Genomic DNA, 27,128 nt, shown 5'->3' on the forward strand with positions numbered 1-27,128 from the left:
AATGTATTCTGATACAGGTCAAGATTCTTGCATATATTATTTTAACTTTTTTCATTATTTAAATAGCCCCAGAAGTGTATTTGTGTTTCTTTTTTCTCAAATATTACAAGATCTATTCCCTTTTTCCTAGGGCTGGATGTTGGATGAAGCATATTAAGTGCTAATTATAAAAGAAAAGGGAAGATTGGAACTATAAAAACAAAGAAACTCATATGCTTGGATTTCAATATGAATTTCTGAGTAGACATAAGGACATTAAAAATACATACAATAGAAATGGTGAATAAAACCCCCTAAGCTATCTTTAAAAAAAATCTATTTTCTCCTATCTTTTTCTTTTCCTTTTTTCTTTCTTCTTTCTTTCATTTTTTCCTCTTTTTCCCTTTTGCCCTTCCCTTCCCTCTCTTCCTTTCCTTTCCCTTCCCTTCCATTCTCCCCATCTACTTAATTAGATATATTCCAGCAATGTGAGTAAAGCACCCCATTTTTAGATACAATAATCTGAGAAATGCAAAGCCACTTGTTTGCACTAGATGAAGAAATTTGATTTGATATTTCAGGATACAACAATATGACAGTTGTTATTTTCATGAGCGTTCATAAAGATATAAATAGAGATGAACTTCAACCTAGATTAGATAATTTCTTAGATAATTATAATATTATATGCAATTAAGAATGAAATCACTGTGGCTTATAAACCTGTACAAGGGTAGCCAGGGTCCTTAAAAGAGCAATTCGGATGTAAGGTGAATTCACTGTTCTGTTCTTAACAAATACTGGCAGCCAGAACTGATTATGCCATTATATTACTTAAGTCCTGAAAGGTCATGGGATCAAAACAGATATTTGCGTTCTGTATGTATTCTGGATCAAGGGTATTCTTAATATAGGGACCCTAGTTGAAATTTAATCTAAGTATTCTATATCTCAGAAGGCCTCTATGGCTCAATTTGTGGTCAGCTCTACAGTACAGAAATAACCTTGCATTAGTAAAACAGAAATATGGAAGTTTAAGTGAAAAATGTTAAATGACATTTTCTGAAAGACAGAGGAAAATGAAATAATGAAGCACATTAAAATTTAAGTACTTAAATACCAGGCTAAGGATCCAAAAATTGTAATTGTTTTTTCCTTCATTATCTAAGTCTTTTTTATTCAATATATTAAATTATAGGTAATGAAACCTTCATGAACTCTTACTTTCTTACAAAGATATAGGTACATTTTTGCTGAGGTTTTTGTTTTCTCCTTTCTGCTGTACTGCAGTCTTGAAGACAATAGATAATATTTTTTTAGTTCTCTGTTATCCTGCAGAGAAAAGAATCCATATAATAGCATTACAGCCCAAAGTGGTCCCAAGTCTGTAATGAGATTCTAATGTTGTTTTTGTGCTTTCAGGTCATAGAGCTTTTCTGTAGGGGTAAATTGTCAGGATCATCTTGTGCTTTGGGGAATTCAAGTTATCTTCAGTATGATTTGAAAATTACCACTAAACAAGGTAGAGGAAGCTAATTCTTGTACTCTGCTTGGATACTGTGGAAGCAATCAACAGATACAAATCACCACCTTCAACATTTCAGCAAGACCCAAATTGCTTTCTGTTTAGTTACTTTTCCATTGCCTTGCTTTTCAGCTTAATTTTCTCTCCCTTCCTTCCTCCTCCAGAAAGCGTGTGTGTATGTAAGCACATTTGAAAAATGACATAATATTGCATATTTGTAATAAAAAGGTTATTAAAGATTCTTAGAGTGAATTTAGTATTAGGGTATAGTCAAGCGACCTGTTTAAGACTACCAGTACCTGAACGTTTTCCAGATACTCCAAATCAGATCCTAAATGTGCATTTTATTGATGTGCTTCATGTTTCATTTGTTTAAGAATTTTACTCATTTGAATATGAACATGAATAAGTGAAATAGTTTTTTTTATTATTTAGGTACTAAAAAGTCATGTATAATTTGATTAGACATCCAGAATAAAGTTTTCACTTGGGTTTCCTGTATTTCTTTAAGACAAAAATAGGGGTGGACACATTCAAACTCCTATAATCTTGTGTGAAGAAATTTTTGTCTTTACTTTATGGGGGGGTTTTGTTGTTTTGGTTTTTTTCTTTTTTTTTTGTTTTGTTTTGGGTTTGAGGATTTTTTGTTTGTTAGTTTGGTTTCTTTTTCTTTTATTTTTTTTCTGATGTAGAGGAAAAGCCTTTCCCAAGCACTGTGCAAACTCTAAGGGACGTGTAAGTGCAAATGCACTGAGAGGAGAGGCAATTTTGTGGCACGCAGTAGGATCTGGTGTGGCTTCTGCCTATTGAAGCCTTCAAAAATCTTTAGACTACACAGCCACCTCCTAACTCATCTCTCCATAACTTTTCTTGGCTACCTAACACAAGCAGGCATATAAAACTCTATGATTTCAACATTTTTTTTGGCATTAGACTCATGCAGTGCTGTGTCCAGGTCTGGGCTCCTCAGGAGAAGAGAGAGATGGAGCTCCTGAGTGGGTCCAGAGCGCTACAGAGGTGAGGAAGGGCCTGGAGCATCTCCCTGCTGAGGAAAGGCTGAGGGAGCTGGGGCTGCTCAGCCTGGAGAGGAGCCCCAGCTGAGAGGGAGCCCCATCCCTGTGTGTCCCTGTGTGCAGGGAGGGGCAGAGCATCCCTGTGTGTCCCTGTCTGTCCCTGTGTGCAGAGCAGGGCCCTGGCTCTGCTCTAGGGCCCAGCGATGGCACCAGAGCCACGGGCAGGGACTGAGCCCAGGAAATTCCCCCTGGACACGAGGCAGTGACCGAGCACTGGGACAGATTGTGCAGAGAGGGGATGGAGTCTCCCTCACTGGGGATATTCCAGAACCATCTGGACACAATCCTGTGCCCTGTGCTCTGGGATGGCTCTGCTTGTGAAGGGAGGTGAGATGAGAATGCTCCTACTGTTATTCCTTCCAACCCAAATCACTCTGTGTTTCTGTGAGCTTGAACTTGAGCTTTAAGCTGACATTTGTCCCATATTGTTTTAGTCCCAATAAGCAAAGGACCCTCTGCATCATGGTATTGCTGCAGCATATGTCTTCCTAGGAGAAATCATCAAGGTGCCATATTTTCACAACATATCATTTGTAAATTGCTTGACAGTTATTTCTCCCATTATTATTTATCATGCTTCACTCCTCATAAACTGGAAAAAAAAAGGGTTTATTTTCTGGTTAACAGGGTCTTAGAAGAAGATGTCTCTTGATAAATGACAGGATATGAATCAGGGTATATTGCACATTGTGAAACATTTTGCCATAGTAAAAGTGCAACAAATAATAATTCTATCAGTTTTATTGGATATTGGTTGTTCAGTCTCATATGTTAAATGGATCTGGTGCAGCAACTATCAAATCTAGTATAGCTGTACAATGCACATTCCTAAGCTTTCAGCACCTGTTTTTATAGTGAACGTAGGGATAAGACAAAAATACATTAAGAAGGCAGGGGAAACAGCTGATAGTGCATACCAGGAGTGAGGAAAAGTGCCAGAGACTTAAAGTAAGGATGTGCTTCATAATTGCAGATACCAGGCTCAAAAACTTCCCTGGCTATAGTAGTGTCCACAGTTAATTCCACAAAAAGGGACTGCCTCTGCTTTTAACTAAATAAATGAGAAATAATAATAATTACAACAATAGCAATAATAATAATAAATTGAAGCAATCATTCTAGTACAAGGTCTCCTGAGTGGAAGACACTCTTGAGAACTCAGAGATCTTGCCTGGATCGATTAGCGAGTCTGCATATCACCATGAGCCATCCCTGTGCCTGCAGCTCTCCTCTGTCCCCTCTCCCCCAAAACAGCCCTGGGCAGCAATAAAGCAACAAATTACAGTAAATCCACTCAAACACCTTCCACAAAAATCCAAGGCTTTCTATGGCACACAGAAACCGTGATGCGCAGGAAAACAACTCTCAATAAGATGTCCATGGGAGATTTGAAGGAGTCCAAGGCTAGAGGCGGCTTCAGAGAGGTATTATAGAAAAAAGGACCTTTCTTTGGGGTACAGGAGTTTATCTACATAAATCTAGGGTTAGAGAATAGTCTCTGGTCTATTTTATTTATTGAGAAAGATTTAGATGCGATATGTAATGTCTCAAACAAAAATCTCTAGCTGAAAGACAATCTGGATAGGACAAAAAATGTTCGACACAGTTTGTTCCCTCCCTCAGGGGCTGCCTGACGCAGTGGCAGGATGCAACTTTTGTGGCCGCACATTAGCAATAAAATGTTGCCATTGTTGTCATTTGAAAGATTTTGATAATGGGGATACTGCCCACTACAAGCAATTTCATTAAGTCCCCTGCACCAGCTCACCAAGCAGCTGGAGTTGGCAGATATTTTACAGAACAGTTATTACTGCTGGGAAAAAATGAATTCATTTTTTACCTGAAAGCTGTTTTCCCACACCTCAGTGGTTGGGAAGGATTTGGGCAGGAGACTAAAGGAAGAAAATGTCCAGTATATGAATCAGGAGCAATGTGTATATAGCACATTTTAGAAAAATGAAGAAAAACCTCAGCTTACAAATTGTTCTGTAATGCAGCCAGCGTATTTATTGTCCTCTTCTGATATCAGCTGGCTACTACTGCAGAGAAGATACTGGCCTTGGTGAAAAAGGATAGTCAATCACCACTGCTCCTTCTATGCTTTCCTCATTTGTGCTCCAGAGAAATGCAGGGAATATGGCCAAGACCAAAGGCAGCAGCTCAGAGAGCAAAATCAGACACGTGCAGTAGAAAAACCCAAAGGGCCGTACGCCAGCACAGCAAACGAGATAAAGAGATCTTATTCTCAGGCAACACTGTTTATAGAACACAGTTACAAATTAATTTAAAGCAATATGGAAGCAGGTGGAGCGCTACACAAGGAGTCAGGAGAATTTTTTTTAAATTTTCTGCTGTCATATAGACCTTTTCCTGTGAATGAAGTGGACAGTTTTTTCTCTTTGTGTCTTGCTCTTGCTCATTTTTCCTTTCTCTGGCCTCTGAAGAACAAGTTGTGCAGTCTCAAGGCTGTGTCTTGTTATGGAGTATGAAATCCTAACAGTGGTACAGTCTACAGACAGCACAGCACTGAGATCTACCCATCTTCACATTGTGCTTTGAGTTGTCCTTACTTCAGTTTTTCAGTACTACTCTGGAAAGTAGTACTGAAAGAAGTATTTTTTTGACTTCTAGAACAATTTCTACATCACACTGTATTGAACTAGAATGGGTCAAAAAAAAAAAAAGTTCTTTTTTCATTTCATAAAATATGTATCATCATCCCAGGGATGAGGCCTGCAGGACACATATTACCATGAGACACTTAAAAGAGCTCAGTCTGTTTGCCTTATTAAGCAGAAGCTTGGGGGGTAGCTTGCTTTCTGAGTTTAAGTGCCCTAGGGGAAATAGAGACGTGGGCAAAGTCTGCTACATCCAGCATTGAAGCAAGCAGCAATGCCTGGAAGCTGAATTAAATTGCAGCTGAAGCCCATTCAGACTTGAGAAGAGGCTCAGCCTTTTCTGCTGTGCTTGACCACTGCAGCATGACACCCCAGAAACTTCAAATCTTCTTCCTTCTTTTTAAAGTGCTGAGATGGAACTGGAGAAATGAAAGTGTAGAGCCTTTGTGTTACTCTGAAGGAGGTTTAATTAGTTAATTGTACTTTAAAGCCTGAAAATATTATATATTATTATGTCCATATACGATGTGCATTTGAGACTCTGTTAATGAGAAAAACACTGAAGCAGATTATAAATTTGTTGGCACCTCTATTTAATATTTTACTAGAGGAACCCATAGTAAATAAATGGGTTCAATCTGAGGCTTAATGAGTCCAAAAGAGAAAAGTGTCTCAGTGGAAAGGGCTACTTACTGGGATCATTATTGTTATTGCTATAAGCAGAGTCATAGAGGTCAAAATTTACTACATTTTTCTTTGTGGGAGAGATGCTTTTGCTTTGAGGGTGATTTCTGCAAGTCTTAGAAAGCAGATCTACAGACTGTTAAGAAACTTACTCTGACAGGCCATATAAAATGAATAATTCTGATTTTTTTTTTCCAGCAAAAAAGCAGGAGCTTCCTTTCTATAAGCACAATGGTTCATAAAACACCTTTTGATGACTGCTTTATCTGATAACCACAATTACTGGCAATGGGAAATGGAGTGTGACATGTTTATATGTATGGACAACTAAGCAGAGCCTGATATGATCTACATTACCTCTAAAATACTCTACTTCTCTTTTTTTCCCTAGTGCTGCATGCACCAAATATCTAAAAAGAGGGGTGGGAAGGACAACCAGCCTGTAAAAACTAAAATTATTAAAAAAATAATTTCGCCTAATGCATCACAAAGACGACACACAAAATAGAAAGAAAATATGGCAAAGGTTAAACCTTTTCTGATAAAAGACTTAATATTGCTACCTAATAATTTCATTTTATTACTTATTTCAACAATATCCATGACACCACACAGCCAAATAAATTCAACTGTCTTTTTGACCTTTGGCTAGTTAGGTTTTCTGTGGGTGACTGACGGCTGTCATTGATTTTAAAATTATTCTGATGATGGTGTATTTGTGACATGCGGTTTGAATTTCAAAAACACCTCTTGTTGGCCTTGCTCTTAGGTATTACAGGTCAATAACACAATTGTAGTGGGAGTAAAGTTAAGTCACTGATGAGTAAATGAGGGGAAAAAATCCATGCACAATAGATTTTGAGATTTTTTTTTTCAAGGAATACTTAGAAACCACCTTCTATCTAGAATAAGCAGTTGAACCTGACCTTTGAAAATTAAGACCACTCAGAGGTTTACCAGTCTAACAATTTGAGATACTCAAAATAGTAAATTTTGAAAGTACTGACCAAGGCATTGGAAAAAAAAATTAAAAATAATATAACACTCTGAAAATGCCTGTTAAATTTTCTTCAGTAATGAGAAGGAATTGCAATTATTTTCTCACAGAGCTGAACTCACCTTGCATGAATTTCAGGGAAGGTACATGATTCAGAAGCCATAATATTCTGAAGAATGGCTAGGCTTGATAATTATTTTAGCAATCTGCTACTTTCTAGTTCAAAATAAAAGGAATTATATTACTGAGACTATATTAGATAGTGTGGTCAATCAGTAGATTTATGGGTCTCTGGGCACCATGGAACAGCACTGTGTAGCAAGGACTGCCAAGGAGGTTACACTGCTTGGGTGATGGCTTTTAAACTCACCTTTCAAAAGATGTGACTCTGTTTAGGCATCGCAGAAGCACTGGAACTCACTGAACCGTCCCGAGCATATTCCAGCATAGTTTGTAGAAATGCTGTGGAAACATCCTGACGTAGAGCCTTGTACATTCCAGCCCTGCCTGACCTCCTTATAATTCCTGTATTCCCTCCAACAAAACCCACCCAGCTTTGCCAGATTCTGGCAGCTCAGGGTGGCTTCATTGTAGAGACCCAGATGAAAAGCCAAGTATATTCCTATGGGTGACCCAGGCAAAACGAGGTTTGAAGGAGAAGGAAATACTCCAATACCCCACTTAGTACATGGAAGGGTAGCATAGGACATCCACCCCAAGGGATAAATATAAAGATGGGGATTCCATTAACTCTGCAGGTAAACAGGTGTGACATTGTACTCTGCTTCACTGTGGTGGTCACCACTGCAGCTGGAATGCTCAATTTAATACAGATAATTTTTTTTTTTTTTAAGGACCACTGTATAGATCAAAAATTATTTTATTTCCTTCTATCTAATGTTCATTATCCAAATATGCTTTGGATACTCCTAATTAGATTTGACAAGTATTATAAGACTATCATATGCAACAGGTTGATATAAAACTTAATTTGATATCTACAGAGTTCTCCGAACTTGAAAGGAGGTGTGTCATATCACATATTCTATGTGGTGTATGGAAGTGTTCTAGAACAGAAAAAACATGATAGGAATTTGCTCACAACTTTTTGTCGCTTCAAGGACAGCCTTGAAGCTGCACATTCTTAAATATATCTTAAAAAAAAAATGCAGCACTTAGTTTCAGAAAACAAATACACACATTATTTATCTGTCCTATGTCATAGAAAAACATGAAGTATAGCCAAGTACTGGCCCAAATAGGGATGATAGTGTCTCAAAAAGTGGAAAAATAATATATTTAAATAACTTAGCCATAATTGTTGGATTTATTTGTTGGGTTGCTCTGCCACTTTTTACTTCATTTATTGTATGATGGAATTCAGTGTAGTGTCATTAGAATGACATTACAACTGTGTTGCCAGAGGCAAACAAACATGGTAGAGATGCTTTAGGGAGATAAAAAAAAAATCAATGCTAATATTTTAATAATGTTAAAAAATAAAAATTAAAAAATACCAGGATAGGAGCGGTGTTCACGGATTTTTTTTCTGTGTTAAAAGAGTGCTTCTCACATATATGGGGGAGTCACAGCTTTAAACACATAGATTTTATTTCCGTGGGTTTTAGTGCTGGGGAATGTGACAGAGTTGTTTCTGACAGATTGCCCTGAGCGTATATCTGATCTTTCCAACTGCTGCCTCTACGGTTCACTGAGAGGAGATCAGAAGGCCTGGGGTTGGCAGGTGGCAATGTAGAGCACACAAACCACAGGGTTGTCTTCCGCGGCTTTTTATTTTTTTTTATCCCCAATCCTTTTCTTTTTTTTTTCCTCCCCCCCCCACCCCCCCTCACCCTCGCCTTATCGCTGACTTTCAACAGTTTGGCCTCTCCATCTCCCCATCTGCTCCGTCCCCATCTCCAAAAAATGGCAAGCCTGTGCAGTTAATTCACAGAGAAGCCTGAAGGCATTGGATTATTGGAATTAAAGCTGTGCTGCCGACCAGCCTGGGTCTTGAACCAGGCCCCCCATAGTGCTGGGAGCCAAATGGAGGGCTACTCTCAGAGTGGGGTGTCTGGAGCAACACAGCTTTGTGGCTCCTTGCCAAGGAGCATTTAGTCCCTGTCAGCTCGGTATTTTCACATGGAAAGCAATGCCATTAGACTATTTTCACTCAATGTAGCCGGGAAGTTATAATCACACATTAATAAAAATAGGGAGAGTCATCCAGCATTTCATAAATCAGCTTTTTCTCCACTATGTTCTGCACAACCGTAACAGATGGGCCACCAGAAATGGGTGATTTACTGGCAAAAAAATTATGACAGCTGGATTGCACACATATCAAAACCACACACACTCTTAAATTTAAGTAACATTTTAGAAGGAGAGGATTTGGTTCTGACCCCACTAGTTAGAACTGGATCTAGCCCTAAAGATATTAGGCATTACCCTTCAATTTGCTGATCTTTAACTTTTTCATTAATGACCTAGACATAAAAATGCAGGAGGTTCTGACACAATTTGCTGATAACACAAAGTGGGAACATTTTCTATCTAGAAGAGACAGGATTATTGAAGAGGAAAAGCTGTGTGACCCAGAGGAGTGATAGAAGTGGAATTAAATGCAATTGTAAAAAGTGCAAGGCCATGTCCTTAAGGACTAATAGCAAGGCTGTTTACTATAACACATCAGTTTGGAGGCAGGAGAGAAATCTTGGATATATCAGCCACATGCTGGGTGATTATAAACTACAAACATCATGAAATTCTGCATAAAATAAATGCCACTTCAGAAGAGGCGTTTGGAGTGATTTGTTTATCAGGGACATGGAAGCACTGAAGGTATTATAAAATATACAAGTGAAAACTCAGTTAAGATTAAGTGTAGCTGTTTATTGATGATGATGGCAAATTCAAACTGGAACAGATGCAGAACATGCGTATCAGGCTGGTCCTATCAGAGAAAATTACAGAAAGTTTAATTTCTTTTGTAGGTAAATGAAAGTAGAAGTGTGATAAAAGTACACACATAAGCTGATAAGAAGTGAAGCAACATAAAGAATTGTAAAGAAGAACCATTTAAAACAAAGGACAATGATGGAACAATATCTAATGGCAGCTTACTGGCAAGGAACACTTTCTTCCTAGAAGTTAGGTGATGATTACTGACTGATTCTTCTATATTCTTCTATAGATACTGACATATATTTAATTCCAATGACAGTACAGAAGCTCCAGAATGTTTGTTTGCTGAGAAATATATGGAGCACAAACCTCTCCTCTCCTCTCCTCTCCTCTCCTCTCCTCTCCTCTCCTCTCCTCTCCTCTCCTCTCCTCTCCTCTCCTCTCCTCTCCAGAATGTCACTGATATTCTTCTCTCACTCTCCTGTTATCAGTGTATTTGACTTACTGACCAGGTCAGAAATCCTGAATCAGCTCAGAAATTCTTTCTGGGCTGTACCTAAGATAGCTCAAAAGATCCTTAACCAATACAAGAAAACTCATACAACTGATTGGCAGAGTTAAACATTTGAATTTTCTTCAGGTAACCTTATTGATTTCACAGCACTGCATGGCTTACAAATGCAGAGAACATCAGCAACTGAAAAGGATGTGAGGCAACATCAGACACCTAATCCCTAGAGAAGACCAAAGATATTGAAAACTGTTAAATCCTATTGTGGATGAGCTGTAGTGTAATTTTCATTTAAGCTATTTACTCATCCCACAAATACAGATTTTTTGCAGTATGCAGTGTGTCCCACCATCACATTATGGAGCCCAAAGTTTAGTGTATGTTCCAGAATAAAAATAGTATTGAAAGGTGGATATAGATCAAAATCATTTATATTTCACCAGAGACATCAGAGATAAACAACCATTGCCATAAATTTCAAATGTATATAGGAAAACAAGGGCAAACCAACCCTTTTAATGTGGGTAAAGCTCAGTGTCCAGAGCTGTATATGATGAAAAGGTGCGGTCATTCTGGATACAAAATAAATTTTCTCTTGGATCATCTTACACCATCTTTGCTCAAAGCTCTTCCTTTCTTTCACTGTGCCCCTGTTCCTACCTGTTTTTATTTGTTATGGACAGCTGTAACATCTGCTCTGAGATGGGTCACTGCTTGTTACCAGACTGCTTCTTTAAGGCCTGAACTACGGTGAAAGAGCATTTGCTTTCCATTTGCTTCAGTAATTTTGCTTTATTCATTTATGTCCATATGGAGGAAGAGTTGAGTACTTCTGCTCTCTTTTCTGTGTCTCAGGTTGTGAGGCCTTCTTTCTCATGCCATCAAAGCCTGCCTTCCTTGACAATAAGCAATCTACTTTGGATTTGCGCTCTTTTTGACTAAAAATCTATTAAGAAAAAAGTGTTTGAAGTACCTAATCAAGTTTTTAAAGCATGATATATAGTCATAAAAAAAAAAAAAAGAAACAAAAGAAAAAACCAGAAAGGGATAAAGCAGAAATCCAACAGGCACAAAAACTCAGACTGAGGTCCAAAATCTTTAATTTGTACAAAATTTTGCTTGTATTTACTTACATTGGACAGAAGTGTCCCTTGTTATGCTCATCTTGACTCATCAGTTACATTTTCATGTATGCTCTTTGAGCATCCTGGAAAGAAGCTTCAGTGAGGTTGAAGTGAAGGATCTCAGCTGGTGAGGGTAGACTCAGTTTACCTTTTAGAGCTAAATAAATTATTCTGGTTTTCAGTATCTTTTGCCTCCAGAAGAAATGGATGATGTGTTTATGAAGCAAACCCTCCAAAAGCACCATGTCCAGGCACATGAAGGATAAGAAAGTGCCTGGGAACATTTAAAACGTGGATTTCAAAAAGGAAATTCTTGTCCGAGGACCTGAGTTCTGTGATTGTCTTCATGACCAGACGACTGACTCTGCAGATGAAATAAATGAATTATGTTTCCCTTCAATCTAAGAAGGCTTTCGAATCAGTCTCACACCATGCTGTTGTAGCCAGAGTGTATCTGAAGTACTGTCCCTGTTTAGGGGTTTACAGCACCAGAAATAACTTGACATAGTGAAGTGAGTTCAGCAGAAATCCCCAAGATGGTCTTGGGGTAGAGCTTAAAAGAGAAACAGAAAAGTCTGAGACATCTGAGCTTGTGGATTTGTTCAGCTTGATGGATTGAAGGGAATCTCATTCATCTTGGAATGAAGACAAAACCAATGGAGATGGGCAGTGAAATGACAAGAAAAGAAAAAAAATATTTGCAGAACAAGAAAATATGATTAATTAAAATGTTTGATTTCGGGGGGTTTTTTGGGATTTTTTTTCACAGGAGTGGTGAGCCAGTGAGACAAACCTCCAAAATGGTTGTGAGATTTCCTTCCTTAGAAAAAGGAAGCTCAAAACTTGGTTGAATATTACATGAGTGATCTGTCCCAGGTGAACCCATTATGAGCAACAACTTGCATCAGGTGACCTACAGAGTTCTCTTCCATATGAAACTATTCTGTGATTCTGATTTCTATACATCTTTCAGTAGAAAATATTTAATTACATCTTGAATGTAATTACATAGCAACTGCGTCTTCTCTCTGAAACAGGGTCTACATTTACTTTTCCACATCTTTTTCTCAAGGACATTATATCTGTTCTCCTACTAATATCCATTTCACCACATGAAACAAAGCTTTACCAGGCCGTTGTCATTTTCCAAACCATTTAATAACATTAATCTCATTTCTACAGGTAAAAAATAGTGGGGTGATAGTATGTCCTGAATTGCTGGTGACAGTCAGTAACTGTCAAGCTTTCAAGCACTTAGTGTTTTTCACCATCTGTTGCTTTTGGCACCAGCAATTTTGTTCCCCCAAATCTACTCTTATTTATGCATTTAAGAGAATTAGAGAAAAAGAGCCAATTAAGGAAAAGTAAGCAAGCTTGTTGAAAAAAAAAAAAAAACCAAAACAAAACCCCCTGTTTTATCTGTCTTTGTCACTGTCACAAGTTTGCTGATGGCACCGAGCTGAGCAGTGAGGGAAGGGATGCCACCCAGAGGGATCTGGACATGTTGGAGAGGTGGGACCATGTGAACCTCATGGAGTTCAGCAGAGCCAAGTGCCAGGGGTGATCCAGCACAGAAATACAGGCAAAGCAGAGAATGGTTTGAGAGCAGCCCTGGGGAGAAGGACTTGGGGGTGATGGCTGGTGAGAAGCTCAATATGACCCAGCCACATGCACTTGCAGCCCAGAAAGCCCAACTGTGCCCTGGGCTGCATCAAAAATGTGTGAGAGTCTTGGAGCAACCTGGTCGAGTGGAAGGTGTCTTGCCCTTCTTGCCCAGGGGATTGGAACAAGATGATTTTTTTCAATCCCTTCCAACCCAGTCCATTCCATGGTGATTCTGTGATTTCCATTCCATAGCCTGAGCTGTGGTGTTGCTCATTCAGGCATGGAAGTCAACCTGCACAGGTTGCAGATTTATGTAAGAGCCACTGGGATTATCAGTGTTTAAATACTGATAATATTTAATCAGCCAGATACTCCTGAGAAACTATATCTTTCTTCCCCCCACTCTTAATACTATTGTTTTAATATATTATTTGAATACGCAACCTAATGTATTATTTTTGTAGTATTATTTATGATATCTCCTATGTTATCTTTTTCCTGTCTTTCATTTTCAACATTTTTTTTCTCATTTTCACTTTTTTGTCTATGGAGGAATGCAGAAGAGGTCATTCACTTGGCTGGTTACAGTCCACCACTTTTTCCTACACAAAAAATTCCAAAAAACCTTTAGAAAAAGGCATCCTGGCTTGCAGCATCCACACATTCTGAAATGTTTTTCTTCACATTCTGAAAGGTGTTTTTCACCTTTTCACAGCCATTTCCAGAGCCTTTCCAGACTGAAAGCTTGAAATTAATCAGTTGCATGAAACATGGGAAAGAAATAAATGTCAGAAACCATTTCTAATCTGCAGAGGGGCTAATGCTGCATGCCTCCCAGTACTGAAGGGACTCTTTAGAATGGTGTTTTTTTCAGAATACACATCGAGGTTTTGCTGTAAGGCCAACCTTTTCTGCCAGGTTTAATGGAAAGGTTCAACCTGATCCCAGCAGCACTTGTGGTCTGTGTGTGTTTGTGTGTGCAGATGCATATTCACAAGTGCTGCTGGGTAAACTGAGCTACAGTGGTGGGCTGAAAAGTCTATTGCTCTGGGTAAGAATATGAGTTTATCTGTTGTAATCATGATTTGGGCTCACAGGGCGTATTAGCATAGTAGTTTTTATATATCAAGAGTGTCTGCATAATTGGAAGGATACATCACAGATAGAAGATGTTAAACAGATGCTTCTAGCAAGGAATTTCTTCCATTTTGTTTGTTAAGACTCTATTTTCTCATCCTACCCTCAAGCTAGCATAATAAAGATGTAATCTGTCTTCCTCCCTGCCACTATCCTTCCACCTTCACTCTTCTGCTTCTCTCTTTGCTTATTATATCCTTTCTTTGAGGTAATAAATCAGGAGAAGAATTCTTGGTTTGGCTTCAGAAAAAAAGAAAAAATATAGGAAAAAACTCTACTCATTAACCCTCAAGCATCACCATTGCTCAAGTTACTGTTAGTAAAGAATCCAACACCTCTTGGGGATGTAAGCAAGAAAGTTTGGTGCTATATTGCACAAAGTTAAGATTCTGCCAGCTGTCAGCTGCCACTTTGGTTATTTTAGGGGTCTCAATTTTATTACAAGTCAAAAACCATGGGCAGGAAGGAACCACAGATGGGTAATCCAAAGAAAGTTTCGCCTGAACAGGGAGCTTGCCAACAGGACAGGTTAACCACAGATACATGAGCAAGCTACCATGGACACCATCCAACTCCATGACCTTAACCTGCTGCAAAAGTGAGGTAATTTAAGCAAAGTTAGCAATAAGAGAGATTGTTATGTCTAATTAGCTAAATGTGTTCTTACAGCTCTTCCTACCCACCGTTTAACATCGTTAATTTTTCTCTCTCTGTGCATTCATTTCTCCTTTTTATCCCCTTTATATGCAGGTCCCCAGATTCAAGATTTTGTCATGCATTGTCCACATGGCAGGTCTCATCACATGATGGAGCGGAATGCTCCTTATTCAGCTGTCACTCCTGGTTTGACATTCCTGTATCATGGGTCTCTCTCTTCAAATGTTCCCCTGACCACAAAAAACCACTCTTGTCTTCCATTAAGCTCTCCTTTCATCACACGGGAAAGGAGCTGAAAAAGAATACCTCCATAAAGCTCCCATAATTTTTTCAATCAATTCATATTCTGCAAAAGTGTAAAATTTTCCCTGAATTAGTATTGACATGGGGAAGATCAATGCCATTAGTCTAATAAAGATACTCTGCAATATTTCCTGTAATGAGATTGTTTGAGAGACCTTCCTAATAAACTTCAAAATTACTAAACCCTCAAAATTAATTACACATTCCAGGACAAACAAACACAACAATTCACCACTCCCATTTTCTGACAGCTCAACCCCTTCTCATTGCATCCAGTAACTTTTTCTTTTAAAAGAAACTCAAGTAAATCTTCATCTCATTGCATTGATTAACTTTTTTTCTTTAAAAAACAACTCAAGTAAAACATGGAAGAGTGAAACATTATTCTGTAGACTATGCATAAGACACTTTGATACCTCATATATTTTAGCACGTGCTTGCTTCAGTAAATGATTTCTTTAAAAAAAATCTATTTCAGTCCAAATATTTATAAATCTATTATAAATTCTTCCTCTGCCTCCCCTCCTGTCAAACACTTCAGCAGCCTGGACAGAATCCCTGAATCCCAGCAGACCACAACTGTGTGGAAATGAAAGGAGGAAGGAGAGTTTCTTACAATTTTCTTTTCAATGCCAGAAACTTTAAGATGGTGTTCCCTGTCTGCCTGCTGTCTGGATCTGAGTATGTTTAGATGTGAAAACTCTAGACCAGAATATATGTGTGCTGCAGTCAAAAGTGATTGGAAGCAGTGTGTGCTGTTAAGACAAACAAAACTCCTTACTGCATATTTTTTGTCACCCTTTTATTCCAGTGTTGGAAACTCATATCCAGCTCAGACAAAAGGCTCAGAAATTAATTCCAGTAGTTTGTCCATGTGTCTAAAAATGAGACATTTAGCTAAACACAAACTTTGGCTACTTTGGTTCAAAAGATTATTCTGCTTCTGTGAATCACTAATACTTTGGTTGTGGGATGTTTATTTTTTTATTCCTTAACTTAAAGTTCTTGTTTGCAGCCATATATATAAACCTGCACAAATAAATACACACCTCTTTCTGCCTCATCCTTGATTTGCATTTAGGTGTCCAGATTCCTTTCTGGTTCCCTTAAAATTTCTTGAATCACATTTCTCAGTCTTCAGCAGACTGAGGAAAATAGAACATTTGAAAGCAGACCCCTGATCTTCCCTTCTTACTGACTCCTTCTTTATTGTCTCATCTTTTCATGTCAATTGAGGGCTTTCAGGACAAAATATTGCTGTTAGAGACAAAGTTATATAATACCAGAGAGATTTGCAAAGGTTACTAGGAATTAAGTTTATTTACTCAGTACCCAGTGTGCTTAGTGCTCGTGTCCTGATGAAGAACTGGAGTGGAAATTTAATGCCTAACATGTAACTGAAATTACCTTACATGACTTTACAAATAGATAAAAGATATGGAGGCTGTCTCTACTGGACTGATAGTGAATTTGTTCTCACAAAGAAATAGAAACTGTTAAAATAAGAGTTGAATGCCACTAATTTTCCATTTGTCTGAAAAGAAGTCCAAAATGTACATTTGCACCTCCTTTTATCTGTACTTTTTTTAAACAACCGTCTGCTGGGAGCAGATGATAATTGATTTCTTGTTGCTTAAAAAAATTGAAAAAAAAATCCTTTCTCGTGAAAATAGCACTGCAATTCCTAGATTTTTTCCCTTACTAAAACCAGCAGATGTCCATGTGAAACTGATGCAGAAATGTCTTCTTTTTGCAACCATCTTATGGCCATCCATGTCTTCAGCTGAGCGTTGCAATCAAAGAACCTTTAAAGATGATGGACAATTTAGAAAATTGTCAGATCTCTGAAAAATGCTTCGAGCAATTGACCTGAACTTATTCATCTTGAAGAGAGATGCTAAGGATTTAACACTTCCACATTCTCTTCAAATTAGACCCAGAGCTATTGCTGGCTGATGCAGGATCATGTGGCTTTGAGTATCCAATTCAGTCAGATCCTGAGGCCATCTCTTTGGAAACACTTCCTGATGTAAAGATGCTTTAACCACTCATCAATCATGATTTTGACAGTATCAAGTCAAAAGGGAACAGTCTGTAGTAGACAAGAATATTGTCAAAAGTCTAACCTGAAGACAGCACCCTGATCCTGCAATGGTTCTTGCATGAAATGAGATGTTGATTCAGTTATTTAGCATTGTATCTGTGAAATAATGAAACAACATTGTCATAAGTTGGAAACAATAGACCAAAACATGTGCTTTGCTAGATTTGCAGCTAAGCAACTGTGTGGAGGATGTTTATCCATATTTCAAACTTTTGCCTAAAGCAGGAATGAAATTACCTGGAGGAGTAGCTCCTGTGTCACAAGAATATTCTGGATCCAAAAGGTGGGAAAATAGTAAAATTCCAAAATAAGAGAAAAACTAGAGAGATACTAGTAATCTTCATCAGAAAAGATGCTAAAAATATGCAGAAATTATTCAAATATAAATTGAATCTAGATTTTTTATGTATGAAAATGCACAAGAGATATACTTAAATAAAATAGGGAGTGTTAGCTTAGAGTTTTCTTGCAAGAGTATAGAAATAACTAAAACAGAGAAAGTGTCAGTCTAATCTAACAGAGGTCAATAGTAAATTGCATAAGAAAAATTGTTCAGTGATGCTTCATCAGATTTCTTTCAAAACTCCTTAACAATTTGCTGTTTCCTTGGATCAAATAGAAACATGTTTTTTCCATGCTCAGAACAGAATTTAAGTAGTGTTTCTTGTGACACCTTTGTGACTAACCAGGTGAGAAGTACCTCATTTAGAACAGATAATCTCTCTGGTTTTGTCTAAAAATTTATTTTTTGTCAAGACTATTAAATGGCTCTCCTTTAGAGAAATGACCAATTAATTTTACAATCCCACACTCTCCAGCCTTCATCCACTATAAATAATGCACAAAGATCATTACAGAAGAGCTGGACAATTCTATTATTTTCTGCATAGCTAAAGCTGCATTTTCCTTCCTGTCCATTCCTTCCTCCCCAAAGCAAAGCCCAAGTTACAGCAAGGGAAGGAATATCTGAGCCTTTGTAATGTGAATTTCTTCAGAGGCTGGAGCAGCTGAGGATGAGTTGTGCATTGCTGGACCATGTGTTATTTCCATGGCATCCAGGCTCTTCAGGGCACAAGCTCACAGAGCAAAACTTCATCTTCTTGGCCCAGTCTGCTAATCCTGCCTACACCCATGGCCATTCAAGGACCCCATTCTGGTCACCAAACAGGCTTTAGTGTAAAGCCAGCAACAAAGCATTGCAGAGTGACAAGGCCAAAAGGAAAACTCTTGGAAGACACGTCACTCTAGAGAGGGAGAAGGAGGAACAGAACTAATTGCAACACCTTCATGATAATAAATAATTCTTCATGATAATAATTAACTCAGTCTAGAATGCTGGCAAAGCTGAGCTTTGCAGAATTGCCTCCATGAAGTCAGAGTGAGTTTTCTCATGAAGGCTTTGATATTAAATTCTCCTTTAAAGGTTCTCTGCCATGTTACTCATTAACTGTGCAGGCTCCTGAAAAGAGAATTGCTTACCCAGGGACTGAGGAGAAAAAGTAAGGTGCACTTGCTTGGTTTAATGAAAAATGCTGTTTTGTGACAGCAGAAACTAGTTGTGAACTCCAGGGGATTCATGGCCAAGTCAAATGGTTAACTGCAGTGTTTGCATTTGGGAAGGGGACCATGCATGAAGGTTAAAATGTCTATGTTTTCAGAAGAAAAAGTTTCAGCATTATACTTCTAAGCAGTAATTCAATTTAAAAGTTAAAATTCTGCCAGAAAGCAAAATGTTGAGGGAGAAAGAAATAAGAGTTTTAACGACAAGGATTTCCCTTTAACTTTTAAATTTTCTGTGCACATATTTAGACCTGAAACATATTCATATTGAATGCCTGGCCACAAAAGGTCACACTGGTTCCACACAAACTCTAGTCTTCAACATTTTTTTCAGACTAAATTGATTTTGAATTGATCTTGGTTTTCCCCCTTCTTTCAGAAACGTCATTGCTCAGTGGCAAGAATATGATAGGCAGTTTATAAGTGCAAAGATCTGAAGAAGGGTAAAATGCTTTGGAACTCTTCTTTCATTTTCTTTTAAAAAGATATTTCATATGACATGCATCATATGAACAAATAACAACAGTGCTGCTTGTCTTAAGAAGACAGAAAGATTGATTTTTCTTGGGTTTTTTATGTTTCTGCTCATGTTTTAAACCCCAGACACTGCTGTAATAGCCAAGTGTTTGAGCTTTGACCTGAACAATAGCATTTCACACTTGGAAAGATCCCTATTCCAGCCTGTAGGAAGTCTCTGCCACCATGCCTCTTGATACTTGTCCAAAGGAAAAAAATAATAACTGTCAAAACTGACGTAGGTATAATGGATCTGCACTTTGGTTAGTGGTTTGCACCACATGTTTCTCAAGACACAATTCAAATATTTACTGTGAATGCCTTTGGCTGTAACAAAGGCAGGTGGCAATATAGAGGCAGCCAGCTCAGCCTTTGCTGAATACAGTCGTATCCATTGAAATAAAGAGCTTTTCCCTGTTCCAGGCAACAAGCAGTAGTATGGGAGGAAAAGGCTTCAAGATGACCAGGGAAGTCTTGATTTGGATATAAGTAAAAATGTCTTCCCTGAAAGGGTTGTCAGGCATTGGAACAGGCTTCCCAGGACAATGGTGGACTCACTGTTCCTGCAGATGTTCAGAAGGCATGTAGGTGTGGCACTTCAGAACGTGGTTTAGTGGTGGGTTTCACACTATTGCATTAACGAGTGGATTTGATATTAGAGATTTTTTCAGTGTAAATGACTGTGTGATTGCATTGATTAATGAGAAAACACAGTTTTTCTGTGTTCTGTTCAAGGCATAAAATTGGTGGTCAGTGCTAGGATTAAAAAAAAATCACTGCTCATGTCAGTCAACACTGATTCTTTCCCATTTTGTTGTCCAGGATGGCATTCTTTTTCTAGACCCATAAGATTGATTTTCTCTTTTTCTTTTGGCAAAGTTACTTATTAGAGACTGAGGAAAAATGTGAATATTTTTGATCTCCAGAACTCTTTTCTCTAATATGTTATGGGTTTACATCTGTACCAAAAACTTATTGTATTTGTTCTGATATACCAATGGAATGGGCTGTGATGGGGAGGGACCCAAACATGTGTGTGGACTCTTTCTGGTTGCCTGCCTATCTCTAAACTGATATCCAGGTGCTAATAAACAACTTGGCACCCAGTTCTTCTTTTCTAAGATGGGACTTATTGAGAAACAGAAAAAAAAATCCAACAGACACAAAGGGGAAGGATGTGGATCTTTCTGGGACATTACTCAGAATTTTTCCTTCTCTGGTTCATGACTTTTCCTATTCCTTTTATTATTTATTATTTACTGTTTACTGGTGCCAACAAGGATGCTCAATATGCTTCTGCCATCCTTATTCATTATTTTTCCTCACAACTCTCATAAATTATTGACTGTCAAAAATGCAAATCTTGATCAAAACAAACAGAAATTCGTCCTATTTCCCTCAGTGGGATTTAGATGAGCACTCTGTTGAGCAACATGTGTACCCTTCTGTCTCTGATCTAGACCACGTGCCTTCAGAGAAAAAAAAAAATACTCACTGAACAAGGTTTTTGGATATAAAATTATCCAGAATTATATAACTGAGTTATATGATGACAACCAGGGTAGAAGTCTGTAAAACAAAAATTTAGGTGAATCCTTGCAATGTTTAGCACTCCACCTGCAGATCCCAGATTTCTCCACGGCAATCCGGAGGTCCCAGTTATGAGGGGAGAACTGCAAAAGCCATCTGAAGTAGACCATGCAACTTCATGGATGCAGGGATGAAATGCACAAGTGGAAATGCATTACTTCCCTGCCTGAAAACCCCCATTTACTTACCCAGAGTTAAGCTGCTGACTCTGATAGCAAAATCTCCATCAGTGAAATCCACTTTGGGATCCTTCTCATGCTGCCATGACAAAAGGAGGCAACAAAGCTGAACACAAAATAATCTGATCCTGATGGAGGTTTTCCAGCTAATGACAGTCCAAGGGCAGAGAAAGATTATTGTTCAGTTTAATTTCTGTGCATTTTCCATCTCAGATACAAGTATTCAGGTGTTTTTGTGTGCCCATGGGGGACAGTGATTGCCGGTGCCTCCCCACCCACCACCCAGCCCAGGTGGTTTTGTGCAGGAGCTGACCTTAGTGGGGAGCTGGCTGTCATAAAGATGGCAGCTCATCCATCACAGCTTTCTTAGCCCGTCAGCATTGCATTTAATTGCACTTGTAATTTTCCAGGGGAGGTTTGCAAAAGCCACAAACAGAATCCTAATGTATATAATGAGGTTTGCATCCAGTGCTTTCCCTCAGGAGGAAGCTGGGCTGTGTTCTAGCTGGCCTCAGCTATGCAGAGATGGGAAACTCCCAATTCAGCCTACAGTCCTGTGTGCTGTTCACGTGCTGTTGGAACAGGTATATCTGGTCTAGACAAGATTCAGTTATATATTGTCACTGGCATATCTTCCTTCTCAACTCACATGTGCTGTCAGATATGGGCACTCAGAATCCTGCATTTTAGAAAAGATTTTTTTTCAGCCGCTAACACATCATATCCATGAGGCTCCCTTTCATGGATTTGGGAGATCTTGCTCATTGGTTGTGCTGCAAGCTTCAAGACCTTCTGTAAATGTTGATCAAAACCCCACCCAGACAATCACAGTTTTTAAAAGTTTGAACAATACTCAGAAAGCTTCTGTCAGCTCTGACATTTTCATTTTCATTATATTCACTACACCTATCTTCCACCTTTATTCCCTTCTTGAGGTTTAGCAGCACAGAAATGAGCTAAGTTGGAATCAATATGACCAGAATTATACTCTTGCAAACAATGCCAGATTCAATCAAGAAGGGTTACTCTAAGGATGAGATATAAAGCTCTGCTTCCCAGATATATATTCAATAGAATGACCTCTCTCCCTGACCTGTCTGTCCGTGCCATGCTGACAGATCATATCTTCCACTGATACAGGCCCATGGAAGCTGCAATTTGTCAACAAATCCCTGGGCTGTGCAGATCTGGAATGGATTTCTACAATATAGTTTCTCTTCTGGCAATAAGATGGGAACAGGCTAAATCCCTGGAATTATGTGGGCCTCAGTCACCTCATCAAGCTATATCCCTTGTTTCTCATTCCATAGGTGTCTAGCCTCTTGACCGAATGATGAACCAAGAGAAAAATGTGTATTTTTTCTCTAGACATCTCTTTATATTTACAGATTCTTCAGCAAACATATTAGTTAAATTACTATAGTCATATTCATTGGTGCTGGAAGCAGTAATGATAATTATTACAATGTTATATTTTAAAAAAATATGTTTTCAGCCTTGAAGCTGAAAAACATCAGCTAATCATCCTAAAATTGTTTGTGCCAGGTGTCCTCCTCCTGCTGAATTAGGTCTTAAAATTTTGCCAAAGCAGTTAATCAGTTCCTGAGGGCAAGACTTAAGAAAAATGCCATGCTTTGAAATGAACTACCACCATTAATAACTTTAATGCTCTCTCTGTAATTTGGCAGGCAATTGGAGTCCAAAACCAAACTTTTCCATCTTTTTAAAGAAAGTCAGCTAAGTTTGGCCAAGTTGCTAACCTCCATCCACAAAGATATGGGGAGAAAGTTTTTCTGCATGATTTAATTCTCCTGAGTATTATCCATTTCTCACAGCTCTTAGCATTCTTGTTTCATTGCAGAGCACAGAATGTCTTCCCTGCAATTATTCTTCCTTGTAGGATGGAGAAAACATATTTTTAGTCCTAGGAAAAAAAAAAAAAGAAAGAAAAAGTCAAACAAAGGAGGAGCAAAGTGGGGTAAAAACTAGAAATTCACATAGAAAAATAATGGGCAATTTTTATATTGGAGTATTATTGTGCTGACACCCTAATTATATTTACAACCTTGCCATTATTTAACATAAGGATATTTTTGTTCATGTGGATTTTTACTTCCTTTTAGGTAATGAATGTATGAAATCTTCATTGAAATGCATCTCTGTGCAATCATTTGCTTAGAACTGCAGCATCTTTAACAAAATAAAAAAGAATTCCTCCTTCAGCTCCAATAAGGCAAAGCAAGGAAAATAACCTTCATTATAAGGTCCAAAGTAAACCAAAATAGTCTTCTATCCAGACAATCAATTTCTCAATGGTGCCCAATAGACATATTGAATCATGTATTTTGCTTACACAGCTGCCCAGAGAAAAACAAGGACCATATTGCTACCCATCTCTTTTTGCAAAAGGTTGGCAATTATAGCACTTGGAAAGTGGTAACCATCTTTTATTTTGTCAGGAAGTATTACTCAGGTTGGCCTACAACCTCCCTGCTTACCCTCACAAAAATCTTAATTAAATTAAGATTGTACCTGGAGCATAGAGGCCTGATCCTTGCAAATGCTACAAAGTTTGTGACTCGATGCAAAGCAGGGGGTGAGAAATTCTGAGGTCTGTGTTATGCAGGTACATGCTTGGTGCAGATTTACCTCCAGGCTGGAATGAACCAGTTTTCTGTTTCATCCGAAATCCTGTTTCTTACCATCTCCAGCCTTACAGATAAGTGGAATAAATGCAATGAGGTGGAGTCATAATTTAATCATAAAGGGCATTTTCCTCATGGCAGGTTTGAGAGAGTGTGCTTGTATCTTGAGTCACAAGGCTTTATTTCCCTAAAAAGGATAAATGGCATTTTGGGTGCATTTCAGCTAAAAATCAGAAAAAAACCAAAACAACAAACCCAACTAAAAGAAAACACCAAGATAAGTCTTGTGGTAGATAGTAGCAATTGAGACTTTCTATAGCCTATTATGTAGCCTTTCACAAGGCTATGTCAAAATATTCCTTTGACTTTTCAAAAGGATGTTTGGAAAGTTACTTGAATAAATCATGGTATGCAAATGTAAATAAAAACAAAGTCTGGGATTTCTGACCTAGAATTTGAATATACACCATCCATGCAATTCATATAATTCATTTATTCAGATTTATGTCCAAATACTGAAAAGAAAGGACAGTCTATTGGGTGGGAAGCTGGGTTAACATTTAGAAGCTCACAGAGTTTGTTCTGTGTTATTTTGTGGACCTCCTACATGTTATTGGATGAACTCTCAAAGTGTAAAAAGTACCTTAATTGTCAGGCAGTGGCAGCCCTCACAATAAGAATTTAAGCTCTATTTGATGCATGCAATAATCAGCATGCTGACCACCCTTCCATTTAGCAGGCTGGCAGGTCAAATGCCAAGAGATAGCCAATATGGAAATTTCAGAAAAAGTGATCCCTGCTCATTGAATTTAGTGAAAATAGCTGTGTTGTTTTCCTCTAGGCTCGTCAGCTCCTCAAAATACAGACACATTTCCCACACATTCTACAAGAGCAGTAAGTACACAAAGCCACTTAGGGAAGATGAGCTGAAAAACAAATAGATTTTGGATCTTCATACAGCTCCGGTATGAGCTCAGTGATAGGATTACAGGCCTGCAAAGACCAAACCACACCAAGGCATGCTCAGAAATTAATGTGACTGAAAAATATTGGGGTATGAAAGCTGATGTGCTTAAAGAGTCAAGTTGCTTCCAGGATTGGGTTAATGCTCAACAAGGATTTTCTAGGGCCTTAATTCTGTGTAAGTCTTTCTAGTCGTCCATTCCCGCCTATAGAATAAAGTACCAGCACTGTCAAACCAAAGATTACTGTACTAAAGAGAGGAAATACATGGAAAAATTGATGCATCAGAATTAGGGACATTATATACCTGAGCAAATGAATACTGCCAGTCTGCTCTGTTCAAACACCTCATGAATTCAGCCTGATCCTTTCACCCTTGAATCTCATCTGTTGGATGCTACCAGATTATTTTACTGGTCAGTGATTTGCAGGATCTAAGAAGTCAGGCTATATATATATTGTAATGTTCTCATGTTGATTAAAGTTTTGTGCATTAGGCAATATTTATGGAATTTTCTTTTCTTTGTAGGTCTCAACTGAAGAAGGAATGAGCTTAGCCAGAGAATATTCCTGCTCCTTTTTTGAGACTTCAGCTGCTCTCCGCTTCTACATTGATGACGTCTTTCATGGACTAGTGAGGGAAATCCGAAGGAAAGAATCCTCACTGTCCATGATAGAGAAGAAGATGAAGAGGAAGGATAGTCTGTGGCGGAAACTGAAGGGATCCCTGAAGAAAAAAAAGGAAAGTACAACCTGATGGCAATTCTCTATGAGCTGCTCATCAGGAGCTGACCACAGTAACCTGTAATAATTCAAAAAGGCAGCATTGACACAGCATCTTCCAGGCCAGGTCCTGGAGCTCCTTCCCTTCAGCTCTCATGCAGAAGTTGTTCCTTGAGGGCCTAATTAATGGTTTCCCTGTGACTCTTCTGTTCTGTAGTGTCATTTAGCAAACCCTCTCATACCTTTTCTGCAACTCTGAGTGGAGAAAATACCGTGTTTTTTAACGTGTGCTCCATGGCTGGTCTTCAAATGCTATGAGTTACGCCAGCATCCAAGGCTAAACCAGCTTCCACCAGCTCTAGGACTATGGATACACTTATTGCCTCCTCCTCTGCATGCACAGGTCATTTCACCATCCCAGGAACGAATGACATTGATTTCAATGGACATTTTGACTGTTTAGGGACTTTTGGGGTGGGACCTTCAGCTTTGCATTCACATGTAGGTTTAGGGTTAGCGTGTGCTCGGCCTGCACGCCCGTGTCTGTGTGTGACCGTGTCTGTGAGCCAGGCCCAAAGGGACCCTGGGCACTCCAATCCTGACCCCGTGCTGCCCCATCCCCACTGTGTTCTGCCCAGACAGCAGGCAGGTTTTGCAAGCAGAGTACAAGTCGTGCACCAGCCCTGCAGAGGCTGCAGGGGCACTGCTCTGTCTCCTCTTGCCAGGGCTGGCTGGCGGAGGTGCCATGTTCTGCAGACATGCTGTGCATTAAAGTCATACAAGAGTTTGTGTTGGAAAGGAACTTTTAAAGGCCACCCCGGCCAAATGCCTGCAATGGACGGGGAAACTTTCAGCTTGATCAGGTTTCTCAGAGTCCTGTTCAGCCTGACCTTGGATGTTTCCAGGGATGGGGCATCCACCACCAATCTGGGCATCCTTGTGCTTCACCATGAGCCACATTCCCCCGTCCTATCACGGAGCTCACAAGTGCTCTGTCTGTCCAATGAGTCCCAGAGCCCTTCCTGGAGCAGTGCAGCCCTGTCCCAGCATGTAATAGCATCTGTGATGTAGCATCCAGCCCTTGACTTACTAGAGAATTGCATCAGCTCAATCAGCACTCCTCACAGTCTTTGACCATCCAACTGAACCACTTGATTAAGCAGTTGGATAAGTCTTTTTAAATATTCCTTTTTAAAGCTGGCATGAAGTAGAATATATGCTCCTAAACATTTTTCCCCCCTGGAGTTCCTTTAATGTTGTTGCTATTTATAAATTTTATAGATAGAATATGCATAAGTTTTGTCAAAAATAAAGATTGTGATTTCCATGGAGCCATACTAGTAGTCAGTGTCATTTGTGTCTGTCCAGGATTGATAATAGATATAACAAAAATTATGTATCTTTATTAAATGTTCCTTTTTCACTTTTCTTCTGCAATTATTTTGCAGAATTTCAACCAATTATATTTTGCATAGTCTGGGTGGGAGTAGAATTTTTTCCCTCTGTAAAATTTGGAAAGATAATGTATTGTGAATAACTTTAGTTCGTTAAAATCTAATGCTTTGTTCTCCTCTCTCCCTTCCTTCCAAGGAAATCCAGAGATATTTTGTGACTTGTCAAAAATCCTTCATCAAAATTAATGGTTTGCTGTACATTTTTAGATATATGTGGCTATATTTCTATTTGAGAAAGATTATTTTGGAGGAATACAAATACATGTACCCATTC

At 38.7% G+C, this 27,128-nt stretch overlaps 1 protein-coding gene across 1 annotated transcript in view; it reads left to right on the forward strand.

The window, feature by feature from the left end:
• RIT2 (Ras like without CAAX 2) overlaps nucleotides 1–26,731 on the forward strand; it is a 173,679-nt gene extending 146,948 nt beyond the window's left edge. The window contains exon 6 of the mRNA XM_066568845.1: nucleotides 25,207–26,731. Coding sequence (XP_066424942.1) covers nucleotides 25,207–25,434 — 228 coding nt within the window. The 3' untranslated portion in view covers nucleotides 25,435–26,731. The remainder of the gene's footprint in view (nucleotides 1–25,206) is intronic.
• Nucleotides 26,732–27,128: the final 397 nt, after the last annotated feature.

The sequence above is a fragment of the Molothrus aeneus genome, chromosome Z (genome assembly GCF_037042795.1).
Source record: "Molothrus aeneus isolate 106 chromosome Z, BPBGC_Maene_1.0, whole genome shotgun sequence".
Taxonomy (NCBI): domain Eukaryota; kingdom Metazoa; phylum Chordata; class Aves; order Passeriformes; family Icteridae; genus Molothrus; species Molothrus aeneus.